Source organism: Vicugna pacos, chromosome 13, assembly GCF_048564905.1.
Source record: "Vicugna pacos chromosome 13, VicPac4, whole genome shotgun sequence".
NCBI classification, from domain to species: Eukaryota; Metazoa; Chordata; class Mammalia; order Artiodactyla; family Camelidae; genus Vicugna; species Vicugna pacos.
Window position 1 is genome coordinate 3,379,363 of NC_132999.1, and position 19,603 is coordinate 3,398,965.

The window sequence follows — 19,603 nt, forward strand, 5'->3', positions numbered from 1 at the left end:
GTTCCCTCCTTTTTCCTCCCATGTAACTGATAACCTTTAAAGCAACCTGCCTAAAATGCTTTCATCGTTTGGTGAGGCCTTGTTCAGGAACATGTATTTAAACGAAACATATTAAAGATTCTCCTTTTAGAAAATGTTTCTAAAAATTCTTTATCTCTGTGACTCCAAGAAGTGGAAGAAGATACAGAATGCACAGGGAAATTAAACTCTGCAAAATAGAATATACCTTAAAAACCAGAGGTATAAAATAGCTACCATTTCTGAATGGTTAACGTAAAGTCAAAACAGAAAAATCTTCCAAATTTGAAGAGCAAATTTTCCCCTGTCCTGAGTCAGCTAATGAAGTCTTTTTTTTCCCCCCAAATAGGTAACCTCCTGAACTCAAGCAGCTGCTCACGAATCTGTAAGAGTTCACAGGTGTTTCAATATTTCAATAGTTGTTGAAACAGGGAAGATAAAACACCGAGAAGCTATTTATCAAACACAAATTTATATGAGGGTTAACTTTTTTTTTTTCAACCAGCTTAAGTGGACTTTTTTCCTTCTTTGTTAAAAAATGAATGGTGTAAACTATACGTTAAAGATGTTTCCATAACACCTTACATTTATAGCGCGCGCTACAGGTTTCAAAGTGCTTTCACATGCCATCTCGTTTAATCCTCACAACACCCCTGTGAGGTAGGTACAGCAGGTATTATCATCCTCATCTCAAGATGAGGAAACTGAGGCAAAGAGAGGTTAAGTGACTTGCCCAAGGTCACACAGATGGTAAGTGGCAGAGCCAGGAGAAGAAACCAAGTTTTCTGACTCCTTGTCCCGCACTCTTTCCACTTGAACTACCGCCTCCGATCATGAATAATGTACTGTCTATCCAAATGGAAAGGTTACTGAAGTTCATTTCAGTGATGTCTTAACAGTAAAGTTAAATGAGAAATACAAGGACAGTAGGTCTGATGGTCTTACTCGACATAATAAAACTGGTGCAAAACCACTTCTGTCTAATTACTTATAACCTTTTGGTCCAAATACATAAAATATGCAATATTTACAGCATTTTCCTTTTTTTTCTTTTTTGTAAATGCAATGCTTTAAAACACATTATAAAGCACCTTAGTAAAAATAGTCTACAAGAAAAAGTACAGAAGAAGTAGGAAAACCCTACCCATACGACAGCTCACTGATGGAGTTATAATATGGAGTCACCGGTATCTCAGTTTACAGCTGATAAATAACCCATGGAGAAACAAATGCTAAACTTACTTTTTTGATATGAATGTGTGGAAGCCTTAGCTAAAACTTCAGGCAATGTCAACATTCTTTGAAGTGTTTCCCCAATCCTAGATACGGGGGAGACAGGAAGGAGAAATACTGCTTTGATTCTTTTTACAGTATTAGTAATGGTTTAAATTGATTTTTAACACTAATAATCTTTTTTTTAAGAAAATAAAATGATCCACATAAATATGGGCAATTCCAACTGCAGCAGAAACATCCTCAGCAAACACGACCAAACATCCCAACAAATGTCATGAGACGTGATTCACAAAAACAGAAACAAAGCACGCACTGCCAGTTAATACACTATTCAGTAGAGGTGTATGACCCAAACCTCCAGGTGAAGGTGGAAATAGCAAATGGATTCATCTTCACTCATGGTTAGTTGAAAAAAAAAGGCTTTATCAAAAACAGAGTATCAGAACTTTTCTGAAACTGTATTTACCTTTTCTGAATTTGTATAAACCTGCTATGTGTTTTTGTTAGCTGATGTGTAGGTTTTGTCCAGGCAGGAGGTTATGACTCCCACCAAAATTTAACCAGGAAAAAAAAAAAAAAAGCTGAAACTTAAAGTTCCTAGGCCACTGACATATCAGGCAGAATCTACTTCCTTGAGGTCACTGTATCCTAACTCAGCTCAGTACACACTGTCTTGTACACCGATCAGCAGTCCAAGTTGTGGAGCTGAGAACTAAGGTGAAGACGGGCTCAAAGTTTTAGCTGGAGACTCTAACTGCCACACCTTGGACTCAGTTCGATTTAGGGTAAATCTTTTCATAGAAGAAGTTTTGGGCGAGGATGTAGAGGTCTCCGTCTTTTTCCCGCACGGCGTGGGCTCGGATGAACTGGAACTGCTCCAGTGCAAACTCGTAGAACTCATTCTCCATTTTCCAAACGTCAGACTGCTGTAGCTTCGCGATGGTTTGTTTGGTAGGGAGCTTCTTCTCTGTGGTTTTCCTAAGATGGGATTTCTTTCCTACTTACAAAGGGAAAAAAGACAAGGTAAATGAATTCCGAGAACACACAAAAGACCAGCGCCCCTTTATTTGAAGAGTTGGTTTAGGTTAATACGGCACATGGAAGGGCAGGTAACGTAACTATCTTGTGTTGATATCATTCAGGCAAGAATGGTGCCCTAATCATACTAGAACTGTGATTTATTCGTTTATAATGTAAATCCTTACCCTTGCTAAGGAATGAGATGGCAAATAACAAAACTTAGAATCGCCGCTCCGTAAAGCATACAGGCTGTCCTTACAACACTGCATCCTCAAAGGCTAGCTGCTCTAACTAGTTTATTTTTTTAAAGTATGATGAAGTATCCATTTTCAAACTTAGTGCTAGTTTCTCATAACCTGTAGTCTCTAGAACTATGTGCTAGAAGCTAGGGCATATGCACACCCTCGGCAAAGAAGTTTTTTGTTTTTGTATGTTTGTCTTCTTTTGCTTTTATAATTTAATCAAAATAAAGATTGCAAACTTTCAGAACTACAAAGTTCAGTAGTTATTACATGAGGTGAATTATAGTAGTAAATCTAGTCATAGTGATAAAACCATTTATCCACATTCTCATTTAATTACATTAAAATAATTATAAAAACAGGTAAAATTTTGTGAAAATATCCCTGTTTATTCTAGCTTAGAGGAGTTGTGCCCCCAACAATGGACCATCAGCCACAGCATCAGGTCCTCAGTCATACACCAAGTTTTCCATTCACAGACTTTGTCAAACGGATTTGGTGGCCCGACAGCGATCTGTTAGCCCATGTACCAGATCAAGCATGCCGCTCTCCTTATCAGCGACTGCTTCTCATTTCTCTAACATGCGCTCTTCAAAGGTGAGGGGACAGGTGGAGCAAGCTCCCTCACATGTACCCAAACCATCAATATCCATGAGTGTATCTTATCAAAGAACAACAAAAAAATCAGAAGGAGCCAGACGAGCGCAGTCACATGCAGACGTGGAATCCGGTCGAGGCTGCCGGGGCACCCTCAGGAGTCCTGTGACACACACAGCACAGGACCGTGACTAACGTGAGCCCTCCTCGGAACTCTGAAGGGAGGAAGGCATGGCGGCACCACTGACCACCACACGTTTCTGCGGCTGGCTCTCCAGGCTGCCTTTCCACTGTTCCACAATGCCTTTGAATCATCATCTCATGCATGTTTATTCCTTCGAAAAATATTTAATGGACACCATCTGTGTGCCAAATATTGTTCTGTATTGAAAATGGTGAGGAGGAACAGACAATATGCCTGCCTTTCCAGAGTTACTTCTGGTGCTTTACTCAAGAAACTTCAAATCACACATATGATTTCATGTTGCCAACAAACAAAGTAAAGGACAACTTTAAAAAGAAACCCATCCTTTGTGTACCTGTACGGTAGAGTTCTGTGGCGCCCCTGAAGAACCGGGGCAAAGCTGCCTCCAATAACATGATAAAATCTTCAAGCTCTTCTGTAACTCCCACCAGAAAGTATTCATTAACCAGGTTGTACTTGGCTTGATCCATAGCCCACCTGCTTCCCACATTCCTAAAACCAAAGGAAAGGAATAAAAAAAAAAAACCTGGTTGTGAAATCTGTTAAGTATTTTTGATGCTTTTGATAACGTATGTTATGGAAAAAAACAGATAAACACATGTTCACCCGAAGCCTTAATGCCCTTTTATTAATGTCCTTTGGGAGGCACTCCTGTTCCTAATTTCCTTTGCTCCTGTCCACAATTTCTGCTCAACTATGCAGTGCTAATTCAGACTTTATTAGGGGATACTTAATATGAACAAAGCTGAGGGCAGTATAAAAATGTGCATATATATCCTCCCATCTGATTTAGTGTAAGTGCATTTAATTTTTTTTCAACTACAACTGACCCTTGAAAAACATGGATTTGACCTGTGCACATCCACTTCTATGCAAAGATTTTTCAACAGTAAATACTGCAATACTACATGGTCCGTGGTTGGTTAAATCTGCAGATGCCAAGGAACCTCAGATACAAAGGGGCCAACTATAAATTATACTTGGATTAACCCCCACCTTATTCAAAGGTCAACTGTAAACGAAACTTTATTCACTTTGAGAGCTCTCTAGTAAGGTCGAAGCAATTCTGTTTACTGCCTATCTTAATTTATGAGGTTAGGTTTTTCTGAAATTTCCTAAAAATAGAAATAGGGTAAGCAAATGGTTCTGCTAAGAATCCTTTATTTTTATTTTTCACATTGTCAGCTAGTGGCTGGTAATGGAGATTTGGCCCTAAAGAAACTATGCCTTTGAGTTCTTTTCAGCAATGGCATTCGCTGATCCTAACTCTAAGCTCTGCCTTTAAGCAGTGTGATACTGCTGGCGACCTCGCCTTTCTAAGTTTGCCTTCTCAGCCATTAAAAGGCTGGGATGGGGAAGTAAAATAGTTGATTTCTAAGGTCCCTCCCAGTTCTATGAATCTATGAAAATGAACTTCTAAAGAGATAATGCCCAATAGAGAAATACTCTTTATTGTTCTAAGATGGGGGGTTGGCAGACTCTCCCTATGGACTCTGCAGACCACACGGTCTTGGTCACAATCTCTTAACTCTGCCCTTGCACTGTGAAAACAGCCGCAGACAGCAAGCAAACAAATGGATGTGGTTGTCTTCCAATAAAACTTTATAAAAACGTGTCCAAACTGCAATTTGCCAATTCCTGTCATAAGAAAATGATTAAAAATTGAGAAGACATCCTTTCTATGCTTACAATTTTCTTATGCTCCTAGAGTTGGCCCTTGAACAACATGGGAGTTTATGGGCACCAGTCTGATCCAACCCCCCACTCAGCCAGTCAAAAATCTGCGGGTAACTTTACAGCCAGCCTTCCAGATCCCCAGCTCCACAACCACAGGTTCCACCTGTGGATTGTGGAGTACTGTAATATGTATTTATTGAAAAAAAATCTACATATAAGTGAACTCACAAAGTTCAAATCTTTTGATCAAGGATCAAGTGTATTGTGCTTTGATGTAATCGACTGACCAGGACCTTACAGTTCCCAGTAGCCCAATGATATGTCCCAAATAATGAAGGAAAGAACAGAAGGCATTCCTTTCAACTTTTATCATGGTTTTAAGGAAGATACTAACTTTGAATGTGTTCCTGTTTTTTTTCTACTTTTCCTTTTAAAATGATTGATTAGAACAAATATATATGTACATTATTTTTGTTTGTTTTTAATAGACTGTTTTTTTAGAACAGTTTCAGGTTCACAACAGAATTGAGCAGAAAATATAGAGTTTGTACACAGCCCTCCCCACCCACACACATGTACTCCCCTACCCTCAGCATCCCTCATTAGTGCGGCATATTTGGTACAATCGATGAACCTACATGGGCACATTATTATCAACCAGAGTCCATAGTTTACATTAGGGTTTACTCTTGATGTTGTACGTTCTGTGGGTTTTGACAAATGCATAATGACATGCAGCCACCACTACAGTATCATATGGAATAATTTCATTGCCCTAAACATCCCCTGTGCTCCATCTATTCACTATGTACCATTATTTTAAATTGAAAACTCAGCACATTCTGAGGAAATAAACCATTAAAAAATAAAATCTCTTTATTTTACCTTGGCATTTCTCAAAGTCAGATCAGTCTAACCAGGTGAATAATTTACCCAGTGAGTCTTTTTTGATCTAAAATGGATAGCTGAAACATTAAGCTCAGGAGAAAATGAGGTTTATGAAATGACCCCTGCCTCCTAATTAAGAGGTCCACTAGAACACAGCAAAGCACATAATACCAAAAACAAAAACAAAACAAAAAAAGAGAAAAAACCAGCATCTGAGAAACCACTGCAGGCATGTTATACATAAGAATCCTTTTCATGCACTTAAAGGTAACCACAAAACTAGGCACTACTTAATTACGTGCTATTTTCAGTCTAGTCTCTCACTCATTCCTTACGCCTAGCCCCTGACTAACACATTCCCCCTTGAGAAACAGATTCTAGAGAGAACAGATTACTGACGGAGGCTAACTGTATTTCCCTACCAGCATTCCGAGCTGTGGCCGCAGAAGAACGGGATTTGAAGCCAGAGCTTCTCGGGAGCACAGTCTGAGCCGCCCTCAGCTACACATTCATCAAAGGTCTGGAATAAAGACAAAGCAGCACATGTGAGCCAGGAACCCAAGTCTCACCTATCAAATATCTTAATGTGGTAAGTTATTAAATTAATGGCAGCAGTGGGTGGGATGAGACAGTGAATTAAAGCGATAGGTTACAAAAACATACTTGAGATGCTGAAGAAAGTTAAGCACGGATCTCTCTCACATCTTCATTTTATACCAATGTTTACAAGGATTCTTTTACTATACGAATGGAACACTCCCCCAGATAATAACTTGTCCTTGAAAATAAGTAGTGGTTTATGTTGAATTTGTGTATTTACATTTTCTATCCCCTTACCAAAGGAAATTAAATAAAAACAAGGATAAAGATACTCTTAGTGAAATAATTATTTGTAAAGAATATGAAGTAGGACTACACAAGTCTTTTCCCCCTTTCTTATTAAAACAAACAAGAAAATCATCGTACAAAGCAGAAATGACCTCAGATTCTCATGACTTGCATGCCCTCCTCTCCAAATGCATCTCACTAAATTAATTAGAAGGGAGACTCACAGATTATGGATCTACAATTAAATCAACTCCACTTTCTTGAGTACCTACTGTCTGTCACAGGCATTTTAACAGGAGGCATTATCTATGTGAAATGACATCAAGATACCACAGAACAAACTGAGAAGCTCAGTCTTGCATTAGACATCTATAAACACCACCTGTTATTTGAGAAGAGGGAGGATGAGAGAGTAGAAATGGAACACACCCAGAGTCCAGACCGCCGAGTTTCTAGAACCATGTTTAACTCTGTTTTAAGTAAGTCTTTACAGCCTTCAGACCTCACTTTCTAATCTATAAAATTAGACAAATTCAAAGGTCCCTTTCAACCAAAAATCTACTGAGAATAGGGCCCCAAATCCTTAGACCTGGCTATGGGTGAAGCTATAGTGGAATAATTATCTCCACTTGGGCCAACATTTAAGAGGCATCGGCAAACTGCAGCCCACAACTGATCTGCCCATTTCTTTTACAAATGACCTTCGCCATGATTTAGGAAGAAGATCTACAACTTGGGTTTGAATCCTGAAGCCCAGAAAACCTAAGTTTTATGTTAGCTTCCTTATCCAAAAAGGAGGGCATAATCTTCCTCTGAGGAGGAAATAAAATCATGGATGTAAAAGAATTCACCTCAAAGACTGGTTCACTGCAGGCATTCGATAAATGGGATGTGTCTATGTCTGAGTGTGTCTCTGTCCCCACCTCTCCTCCCTAATAGTCAAATATAATGTTTTGTTGGTCCTTATTCTCCTTGACCTGTATAGCATTTGTCTGTTTCCATAGAGTCACTATGGGGACAAATTTGGGAATGTAAACATCCACTATTGGAATTAAAACTGTTTAAATGAATATGCACATAAAATGGCTATTTTAACCCAAATTCTCTAGTTAGCCAACTCCTAATCCTGGGTTGTTAAAAGTATTTTAATATTTCAAACAAAGACAATTTGTAGCTAATCTTCAAGCCTATTTTTGACCAGCAGTTTAAAATGTACTGGCCTCCTCTAGCAGTGTTAAGAGTTACCATTAAAATCCATTCTTCCTTTCCTCCACAGTCCTAGAGTTTAGCCTCTTGTGTAGTTAGGTATGGCCATATGACTAAGTTCTTGCCAGTGGCCTAGGGGCAGAAGTGATGTGAGCAAGTTCCGAGTCACTTGGTTAAAAGGAAATTGGTGGTCCTTCACTTCCCTCCTTCCCATGAGCTGGAAGGCAGATGTGGTGGTGACTCAAATTCAACCAAGTGCATAAGGCAAGTCCCTAAAGGACAGCAGAGCAACAATAAGGCAGGAACCCAGCTCCCTGAATGACAATGTGGAGTAAAGCAGCTCTATAGCTGGCCCTTCACCTTTAGACTTTTAATGTATGATAGAAAAAAAACTTATTTAAACATTTGGGTTTCTTTGTTTCAGAAGCTTAATATCTACACTAACTAATCCACCTATTAAACATTTTATTAGACAATATAAAAAGTAGAAAAACAGTTTGAGTTTTGCCTCCTTTATGGCTCCTTTTTACCATTTGGCAGAGGTGTTTCACTCCCAACAACTTAAAGAAACAAGCCAGAGATGGCTAGTAGCAAGGGAGAAGGAAAGAAAAATAAGAACTATGAATAATCAAAAATTGGTGAGCATATATGAATGTGCTAGGTCTTAGCATATAACGGAAATTCCTGTTTCTTTACAAATATGTGATGAATAAAATTTCCGAGTGAGAGAAGCCAAGTTAACGCAACTCCATACCATCTTTACTACATATAACTTGATGAACCAGTCCGCTAAGGTCTTATTCAGGATGAACTGCTGCCCTCACTCCAACAGTGACATGAGCCCTGGGCTTCTCATGTCACAGAAGAAGACTGTCACTCAAACGCTGGTCACCAGAACTGTCCCGCTTAGCTGCTAACTTCTACTAGTCTTCTCCTAAACATTTTGGTCACATTTCAGAAATAGAATTTTCTATGAAAAAATATTTCTCTCTTACAAAACTTCAAGTTCTTAAAATAAAAAGCAAAAACAAATGACATAAAAACACTCCAGATCTCGTCCTCTCCCACAAAACCTAGTTCAGTATACCAGAGAAACAAAAAGTGATGGTCAGCTTTTCCACTTAAAAACCGTCAATGCTTAGAAAAAGCAATTCTTTGTGAACTAGATACAGATGTTTTTACAGGTACAAAATATCAAAATATTCTTTACACTATTTAGATTATTAGCTTAGATACTTAATTCCTAAAATTGAAGGTTAAAATCATTAAACAAAATTTGATGCTTGATAGTGATGGAAATTATATTTACATTCAAACCCTTTTCTGCAAATGATCTTGCTTCTTATTTTATATAGAAAACTGATGCTAAGAGTGAGCTCCTGTGATTTCCTGCTTAGATTTAAGCTTATCTGCATCTGCAGCCCCCACTGCTCTCATATTTAAAGAAGTATTTCCTCCTATCTTTGATTACCATTCTCACTCCTCTCTGAAATCCTGCTCCATCCATTTTTTTCCAGTTTCTTCTATCATCACCCCTTGCTCTCTTCGGCTATATTAATATGCCCAAGTGTCTGTCATCTTAAAGAAATACTTCCTGATTTCTTTTGTTCCTTTCAAAGCCAAACTTGTATTCAAGAGCAGTCTTTCCTCTCGGTCTTAATTTCGTCTCTCATTTACTCCTCCATCTTTTTGATTCCACTTAAACTTCTTTCTCTGACATCCCTAATGACCTCTGTGCTGACAAATCTTACAGCCTCAATTCACTAGCCTCTTTGCAACTGAAATTATTTTCCCATGCATTTCAAGGACTTGTCAGGTTTGTCTTCTGATTCTCTGACCTCGGTCTCCTCGGTGTGCTCCCCTCCTTCCTCTGTCTACTCCTTAAATGTCGGTACTCCCCAGAGCTACAGATTTGCACACCCTCTTCTTCTTCATCCATTTTTCATTTAGTCCTCTCTTCATGCTCTCTGTGTCTCCCAAGGGAAATTTCATTCAGTCCCTTGTTTCAACTCCCACCTTATGTTGATGACTGAGACAGAGGAGACTGGTCTACAACAAAAAGTTACCAAACCTTTAAATATAAACTGCAGAGATATTACCTTGCTTTCCTGTGGCACTTTTTACATATAAAATACTTTCTAAGCAAACAGTAGTAAGCTCTCAAATGCCTTTGTGAGACAGGATAGTAAAATTCATGCTCCACAAGTAAAAACCGTGGTCAGGGGTAATGAACTGCTAAGGACTAGGGAGGCAACACTTTGTAAGCCAGTGGTGGGACCATGTAGTGGCTAAGTATGGATTTCTTCTAACCTCATTAATATCTTTTATAAATTAATACATATTTTAGGTAGAATATTCTAAATTCATTATAATTCAAGAAGTCTAGTTATTTTAGAGCAAGAAATACAAAAAGCAAATTGGAGAAGGAACTGGGGTCTCTGGGACCAGTGGGGACTTCTTAAACATAACCAGATTGGCCCCTTAGATTGTTACTTACACTTAGGAAAAGAGCATATAGTTATGTGCTGTGACTCCCTTGCTGTTCTGCTGACAAAACAATAATTAATAAAAATGTTTAATAATCTATAGGGCAATACAAACCCGAAATATTTATAAAAGATATTTACATATTTAGAAAATGTGAGTGATGAGGTTTCCATGCGTAGTTCTTTGGAAGCCATAAGAAGGCTCATGCTGAAAGGATTGAGAAACAAACTATTCAGACTTGGGTATTTGGTTATATGAACAAATATATTTTTATATAAATATATATAAATAACTATTTATGAATAAATAAATATAATATAAAAACAAAGTGTGCCCGTCACTTGAAAGAAAACAACAGACAGTGGTTCTCAGCTGGAGCGTTCTGACCCCAGGGTGACATCTGGCAATGTTCGGAGATATTTTGGGTTCTCACACCCGGAGGGTGTCGGGGGGATGCTACGAGGCAGAGGCCAGAGATGCTGGTAAATACCTTACGATGGCCAGCCCCACAACAAAGCACTGTCTGGCCCAGAGCAACAGTGATGCCAAGACTGAGAAATCCTGTGGGAGCCAGTGATAAAAGTTAAGCTTTCAAGCAAAAAAATAAAAAACTTTAAATTTATTTTTGGAAAACTTCATCTGTCACCATAAGCCTGGCAGTGTCCCAATACTTCAAGACTTTTCTGATGAGGTCAGAGGTGATATTAATGAATGTGAATTTTTGACACTGCATAATAAAATGTGTCAACACTTGGGAAGTCCACATAACTGGACTAGTATGTTCCAAATGACCAATGCATGGTGTTAAAAAATCTTGGTTAAAAAAATCCACTCAAAAATAAATAAATAAACAGGTGCATTGACATGTATTTTATAATGACATAAACAGCCAATCCAAGCCCTATCATCATTAGGGTGAAAAATGGTTACATTTCCAGGCTGGAGAGGGCATATTTACCCAAAACATTCAAAGATGAAAGGGAAATTAAGTTAAAATATCTGCCTGGATTTTTCTGTGGAAAAATTTCCCCGTAGAACATTTTTCTCTGGAACATCTCTCATAAAAATATCGAGTAACATGCTGCATTCTCCCCCTCCTTTTTAAAGGATATAGAGAGGTTACAGCTGTGAGCTCTGGAGTCAGGGTGCTGGGGTTTAAGTTCCAGCTCCCCCCTCACTGGCAGTGTAACGCCGGGTGCGACACTTAACCTTTCCGTGCCCCGGCTTCCTTCTCTGTTAACGGAGACAATGACAGCAACTATCCCATGGAACGCTTGTGTAGCCCGCTTGAACAACTGCACAATATGACTTAAAACAGAGCTGGATACACAATAAGCACTCAAGAGATGTGAGCTATTATTGTTATTCTATTAAGTATTATTATGACCAAATTCCCCAAACCACACAGGACAGCAGCCACAGAACCAGGGTATCCAGGTGTGATGTGACAAATGGTGGACGCAGGAACCTACGTCACTATGAATCCGTTCCTTACTAACATTAATTCTCCTTTAGTTGAAGGAGGGAGGTGGATACTAACAATTAAACCAGATGAGAGCTAGTGTAAATGATGGGGCTAAAATTAAAATAGAAAGCAAGCAGTTAGCACGGAAGTGAATTCAGAAATAACTAACAATAAATTCTAAAGCACTAGGTCACAACAGAGTTATATTATTAGATTTCATAAAATTTTGCCCAATCTCCACAGTAATATAATTACACATTTTTTTCAGAAGATTAAATGATACTAAGAGATGAGTGGACAGTGGGGGAAACGAAAGGTACTGTTTGGCTCAGAACCTTCTGTCTAAAGCTTTGAGACAAAGGAAAGCAACAACAATTTCTAGAAAACATAAAAAAGTAAAACAACAAAAAAATTGCCTCCGCATGTGACACAAAGGGCACATCTAACTTAGAAAAAAATTCTTTGTTGGATGTTAGTTATTATAGTACATCAAGAATCTAGCATCACTACCACACATCAGTTTGGGTTGAGAAGGTGTAGAATTCCCTCGCTGAGCCATCTGCTCAGCACTTACAGATGAACTCGGCACCACGCTAGATACGGGGCAGACAAAAGTGAATGAAATATAGCCCTTGCTTCAGGAACTTCACAGCCTCCTGAAGAAGACACACATGTGAACAAATAATTCTCGTACCACAAAATAAATGCTTAAAAAATAGAGATTTGAATGGAGTGCAGTGGTCTGGAAGCCTTGAAAGGACAAGAGGTAACATTTGAGTTGGATCTTGAAGGTGGACAAAGAGTTTTCCAGAATGAAGCAGAAACATTCTAAATACAGGGAACAACACACGTGCAAAAGGTATAAAGCAGTAAGTTTGGAGGATGGTGACATCTCACGTGGCTGGGGCGCTGGGCGCCTCAGGGAAAATGAGGTGGAGAGGGTGGTCTCAGGTCACATCAGACTCTCTCTCCTGTGCCCTGGGCAATCCTGTGAGCAATGAGGTCCCAGTAAGGGCGTTCTACCAGAAAAGTGACACAGTTTGGTTTCTTAGAAAAACAACTCTGGGGCAACTCTGGAGGATGCACTTAAATAGAAGACAACTCTATCTGAACCTGCTAATAAGAACTCTTTTGAGCTACTGTTCTCGTCTTGCCTGGAAACAAGTAGCTTCTTTAACAGAAGAATGTCCCTAAAGAGATGATCACAAATCAATATAAACTGCTATCATCAACACTATGAGAACCAAAGCATGTACACAAACATCTCAAATGATAAGTAATTATAATGACCTTGTAGAAAATTCTTAACAGGACTATAAAAAAACAAATATTCAGCTCTGGAACAAAAGTAAAATGGTTTTTAAAAGGACAAAACATTACATATACGTCAAAATATCAACTACAAAGTAGTTTGACTTTTGCTTCTTTGTACTTTTGGGTTCTTTTCAAAATTTCCTCAATAAGCAAGCAACACACTTATAACCACTAATAAATTTTAAAAGCACGCTGTTCACTGCATTTCATAAACAATTATCTTTACAAAAAATGTTAAGACTAAAATATTACCTTTTTGTCTCCTTGTTTTCGTCTTCTTAACCCTGGTCTATAATCATCTCCAAATCGCAGAAAGTAATAGTAAGAAACTAGCCTCTCAATAGGGTCCCTTATGACATTGATGTAAATTGGCTTCTTCTTCACACCAAACCTGAAACGGGACAAAGTGTAAAAGATGAAATCGACATTTTCATTCCCTGTGGGGCGTCCTGAAATTATACGTTTGAGGTGTTAATTCTATATTGAAAGAACACGAATTAATGTAAATAAAATAGAGTATGTGGAGATTTGGGAACTATTTTGTGATTATTTATGTTACAATCCAGCAAAAAATAAGAATTTTAAATTTACAACTGAAGATAAAGGAGAGAAGGGAAAATTGAATGAAAAATAGTTTAAAATTTTACAGGCAAGAATTACATAAAACATTTCAATTCCACGGAGCAATGAGTCCTCATTTCTGGCCCATCAAGCTAGACAAACACTATCAATGGATACAGCAGAGGCCCACACACATGCGACCATCTGAGCCTACCTTCTGTGGCTGCTAATTTTATATATTTTTTTAAACATTTTTTATTGAGTTATAGTCATTTTACAATGTATGTGTCAAACATACATATATTCATTGTCACTTTTTTTTCGCTGTGAGCTACCACAAGATCTTGTATATATTAACAAAAACAGACTCATTGACATAGAATACAAACTTGTGGTTGCCAAGGGGGTGGGAAGGGATAGACCGGGATTTCAAAATTGTAGAACAGATAAACAAGATTATACTGTATAGCACAGGGAAATATATACAAGATCTTGCTGCTAATTTTAAAGATGAGATAGAAGTAAAAGCCTTTAAGTTTTCAGCATTATTTCCTTAAGGAATGATAGAGAGTTGAGGGAAAACAAAAGCCTTTTACTTCAGCAACCCTTGCAGACCCCAGACCTACCTAGCTGGTCCCTGTTCCTATCCTCCCTCGTCCCAGTCTTGAACCTTAGTGTTATCTCGACGCTCCGCATTCCTTCATTCTTCCTTTAGCACAGTTACAAGCCCTTTTGTTTTTCTCTTTTGTGGGCCTTCTCACAGACTTGACCGGTCTTCATCATGACCTTTCTCTTCACAACTGCCCTCTTCGCAGGCCCCTTGCTTGGATGACTGAAACTAGCTGGTTTTCTTGCATTCAGTCTCTCCCCTTTCAACCCATCTTCATAACAATTCTCAACTGCTATTCCTAAAACACTGTTAATGGGCTCACTCGTCTTAGGAACCTGAAATAACTCTGCTGCTTACGCTGACATCACACCCAAACTCCTTTGCCTGGTTGCTAATGTCTGTTTGCCTTACGCCTTGGGTACCACTTTACTGACCTAACTTTATTTTCAACTATCCTCAAACAAGAAACCATCTACGCATGATGGTTAGGCCCACCCCGTCCACCTTCACCAATGTACCATACGTATTCCTGTTTCTCTTTCCATGCCTTTGCTCATTGTATCTTCCTTAACTGGAATGCCATTCTTGTTTTCTATTCTTTCCTTCTATTATATCAATTCATCCAAAAAATACTATTTTTGTGTGTGTGTGTGTGTAACCAATATATGCCAGGAACTATTCTAATACTAGGAATAGAGCAGTGAATAAGAAAAAAAAAAAGACAAAATTCCTTGTCCTTCTGAAATTAGCATTCTACTTGGGAGAGAGAGAATATAAACCATTAAATAAGTTACAAGGTAAAAACACTAATACCAATGTTAGACAGTAAACACACTACAGGGAAAAGCAGTGCAGCGGAAGAGGATACGGAGACATGGGGAGAGCACAGTGCAAAACAGGGCATCACCATCATTGTGTGATGAGAAGAGAGCCATGTAGATGCCGGGGAGAAGGGGTTCCAGGAAGCTCAGACTGCCAAGTCTGAAGGCCCTGAAGCAGCTAAGTGCCAGGCGTTTTGGAGGAATAGCAAGGAGGTCAGTCTGGCTGCCGCAGAGTCAGAAAGGGGAGAATAACGGAGAATGGGAGCGGAGAGATGGGGGTGGAGGGAGAGCAGGTCACGTGGGCCCTGCAGGCCGTGAGCACCAGGAGAGGGCCTGAGTCAGCCGACAAGGTCACAGTGCGGAATCTGACGTACGGCGGCACGGTGACTACAGCTAACAGCACTGTACTGTGTACTTGAAAGTTGCTATGGGAATAGATTTTAAATGTCCTCACCAAAACCACAGATCGGCAGTCATGCGAGGTGAGGATGTGTTAACTAACCTTACTGTGGTAAACATTTCACAACATATATGTGCATCAAATCGTCACACTGTACACCTCAAATGTGCAAGATTGTATATCAACAATGTATCAATTACGTCTCAGTAAAGCTGGTGGGGGAGGCCACTGGCTGGTGTTTTGGAGTCAACTATGGGGGCAACAACATCTTGTGAGGTCTAGGAAGCCTTCCTGAGGCTCGCATGTAATGCTGTCTGCTTTCCTTTAACACCTGCACCCAGGAGCTACTGCTGTCCTGCTATTTCACTCTATACCTTTGCCTACTAACGCTTCTCTTTTAAGCCCTTTCTCCCCAGGAGCATTATAAGCCACCTGAGGGTAGGCACAGTGCTTCACTCTACCTTTATATATTTCACAGGGCCCAGTATACAATACTTGCCCACTGATTAGCACTATTTGGAAGACTAAAAAAAAATAGCAATCTCTCTTAAAATGGGAATCACTGTGTGAGATGAAGTAAATCTAAGCTGTATGACTCTGAGTAAAAGACAGTGAAACTGCTTCCTGTTTTGACCAGTCTTGCTATTTCACTCGTCTGTCCACAGAAACCCTGAATTTAGCTAACTGCTTACAATTTAAATTTCCTTTTTTTACCAAAATCTTTTTTCAAAGGCACTAAAAAGCATTCAGCTAACCTAACCAGTTTTACATTTTCCTCTTCCTTCTGCTTATTACAATGCATGTCTTACACACAGCAGGCATCCTATAAATGTTTTATATGAAACTCTTAAGCAAATGAGTAGTGAAAAGAGGCCACGGAAGAGAAAAAACAAGGTATCTGCATAACTCGTTACTTTCAGCCTCTGAATTACTGAAAATTAACTGAACAGGAAGTTCCTAACTTACAAACGGGTTATCTTCGATAAGAACTGTTTGGTGCGCAAAAAAAGGGGTCAGCTCTCTTGAATTCTAGCCTTTTTCTATTAAGTAAGTCTAGGTCATTAAACTTGATACATATGGAAAAACTGGAAACTACAGAGAATTTTCTTTTTGCAAAACATCATTACATTAATGATGTTGTTGGCTGATCAGAACTTAGGATGTATTTTTTCACTGAACAAACCATAAACCTATAAAACCAACAACAATGCAGTAAAAAATGTTTTACAGATTTTTAAAAGAGGAAACAGTATTGCTACAAGTATATGCAAGGGAGTATTGTTGCAAATGCATTAGAGTAGATGCTCCAGGAGGGCAGGGGACTGTTTCTGTCTCGTTCATGGCTGTCACTAGTGCTCAACGTCAGGCACATAGGTGTTGGATAGTAGAACCAGGCTGAACAGACTGTTGGGAACTAACCACTTACAGAAGCCTTTCTGTGGGAGGGTGCACTCACTAGTGAGAAGAAGGGAGGGAGGGCAGGCAGAAGGGATACACAGTCGCTCCCTTAACTGAGAGAGCTGAGAGTCCTGTAACAGGGATGTAAAAGAAGGGGAAAGCACAGGACAGCCGGGCAACAACTCCATTAAGACTATGGGATTCCCTGGAATCCAACTGGTCACCTCCATTATTAGCCACCGATCCACCGGAACTATTCCCTTGGGAACTACATCCTCCCAGAACCTCTCCCACCAATGCTTCCGTCCTCTTTCCTCCTTTCCCTCAGTCCCCGACACGTGGAACAGACAGCAGTTTACCAAGGAGAAGTGAAAAGGGGACCTGGGACTTGACAAAACTCTTCTTGCTGTCTGGGAAATGACTTCCTGGGGCGCCACTTTGGGTAACACTTCTATGTATGAAACATAATTTTAATGCGATAACCTAGGTCAACTTCTTCTGAAAATGGATCAGAACTATTATTTGTAGGTTAGGGTATGGCTGTGCAGACAAAGAGACAAGGAATTAGAACTGGAAATAGGCATGATAAAATAGTAGCAGGCCATCCAGCTCAGTTAGTTAGGAAACAAATGTCCTTTAGGTTTGTAGGTTTAATTCTTTTGCTAACCAGGTGGTTTTGTGCAGGAGGGATAAAACGTTGGGTAGTTGCACGCTCGACCTTTAACCCTGGCCAGGCATTTCAGCTGCTCCTCAGGAAGGCTCGGGAGGAGGAGCAGAAAATCCATCTTCACTCCAGGAAATAAAACTACTACTGATTTGTTAGGTAAATAACATATTTGGTAGGAATCTGAAAAGTTATATGATGAGCAGGAGGGAAAAAATATAATCTGAGCAGCAGGGTGGTTAAGAAGACATCTCAGAAACCTTACTCCAGCCATGTCAGCATGCACAGCACGACACAGCCAGGAGCACCAGCGAGCCTCCTTTCCTCACAACCGCCCCATACGGCTTTGAGAGATGGACCGACGAGAGGATGGTTAAAAGAACAAGCACGCACCCAGAACACGTGAAAGGAACCTTGTCAGCTGGCTGGGCCAAGCCTAAATGGACAGTCGTGAAGCTGAAAGAGGGCTGGACCGCCTTTGGGAAGCATTATGCTTTGAGATCTCTGCTTCCTGCTAGATTGAGCCTTTTTAGTCACGTGGCAGTCTCTCACTGGGGACGCTGATCCACGGTCAGGTGAATCTGGGGATGTGGAAGCTTCAAATACCAAGGGAGGACTGTGCACATTTCTTCTGGACTCTCTCATCCCTAAAGGGTTCACAGAAACTTTTTCAAATCCTTCTAGTGGTAAGTTCCCACTGTCTTGTTTCAAAAACAGTGAATGACCTGCTGAAATGTGTTGGTCCCACTGATACTAACGTTAAGAAGGAAAGATTTTAAAAGTATTTATCTCCTAAAAAGGGTGTATGTCTGTTAGAATGGCCCAAACTAATATATATATATATATATATATATATATATATATATATATATATATATATATATATATATATATATATGACAGTAGCAAATGCTGGCAAGGATACACAGCAACTGGAACTCTTGTGCACTTTTGGTGAGATTGTAAAATAATTTAGCCACTCAGGAAGACAGCTTAGCAGGGTCTTAGAGAGTCACCACATAATCCAGGCATCCCACTTCTAGGTTTTACCCAAGAGAAATGAAGGCCTTGTGTCCACACAACACCTGACTGCAAATGATTTTGGCAGCTTTACTCACAATCCGCAAAAGCCAGAAACAGCTGAGGTAACCAGACTGGTAAATGGATACAACTGTGGCGCTTCCATCCTTACTACTCAGTACGCATCCATCCTGCTCGGTCAGGAACTAACTACTGATTCAGGCATCAAATTGGATGCCCGTCAAAAGCATTACACTAAGTGAAAAAAGCCAGGTTCAAAAGACTTGGTGACTGACTAGACAGATGTGGTGAAGAAAAGCGTTGTTCAAGACAACACTAAGGTTTCTTGCTTGGATGTCTTGATAAATAAAAATGGGTAACCCCCCCAAAAGAGAACAATGTTGGCAAAAGCAGAGCCCTGAGCAGTGCCTTCCTAGGAGCTGGGGATGAGGAGGGCCAGCAGAGACTCAGGCCGGGAGAGAACACCCGTAAGACAGCGTGGTAACCGAAAGAAGACGGCGTTTTAAAAGACCCTGACAGCTCTGTGTGAGACCCAGACTCAGAGCTCCCCACACGTGACTGTGTTCACTCCTCACAGCCACCTGTGCCGTAGTTACTTGAATGATCCTCATTTTGCAAACGGGGAAGCTGAAGCTCAGAAGGCGTGGGGCTGAGGCTGCCGAGCTGGTGGGGGACTGAGGGGCTAACGCGGAGCTGTCTGACTTAAGGGCTGCTCCTTGGCAGCCGGCAGGACCGAGGCTGCAGAAAGAGCCAGCAACACAAGGTGAACAACGAGGCAACCTCCACATACCGCCTATGACGGTGACAATCATTTTTAAAAACGTTTTCTACAGTGTGGTGATATGCTTGCTGAAATGCTGCCAGTTTCAACCAGTTCAGCAGAGAAGTACAAGGTAAAAGGGACAATCTCACGTGGATCTATATA

The 19,603-nt window shown here is 39.9% G+C and overlaps 1 protein-coding gene across 2 annotated transcripts in view; it reads right to left on the reverse strand.

Annotated features, from left to right (window-relative positions):
* Positions 1 to 473: 473 nt before the first annotated feature.
* Positions 474 to 19,603, reverse strand: part of HS2ST1 (heparan sulfate 2-O-sulfotransferase 1) — a 154,249-nt gene continuing 135,119 nt past the window's right edge. Inside the window, exons 4-7 of one of the 2 annotated variants that reach the window (XM_006205921.4) lie at positions 13,436 to 13,574; positions 6,306 to 6,403; positions 3,653 to 3,810; positions 474 to 2,251 (exon numbers count right to left, since the gene is read on the reverse strand). In XM_006205921.4, coding sequence (XP_006205983.2) covers positions 2,025 to 2,251; positions 3,653 to 3,810; positions 6,306 to 6,403; positions 13,436 to 13,574 — 622 coding nt within the window. In that variant the 3' untranslated portion in view covers positions 474 to 2,024. Of the gene's footprint in view, positions 2,255 to 3,652; positions 3,811 to 6,305; positions 6,404 to 13,435; positions 13,575 to 19,603 lie in introns of both variants that reach the window. The other variant, XM_015240664.3, reaches the window with a different exon arrangement.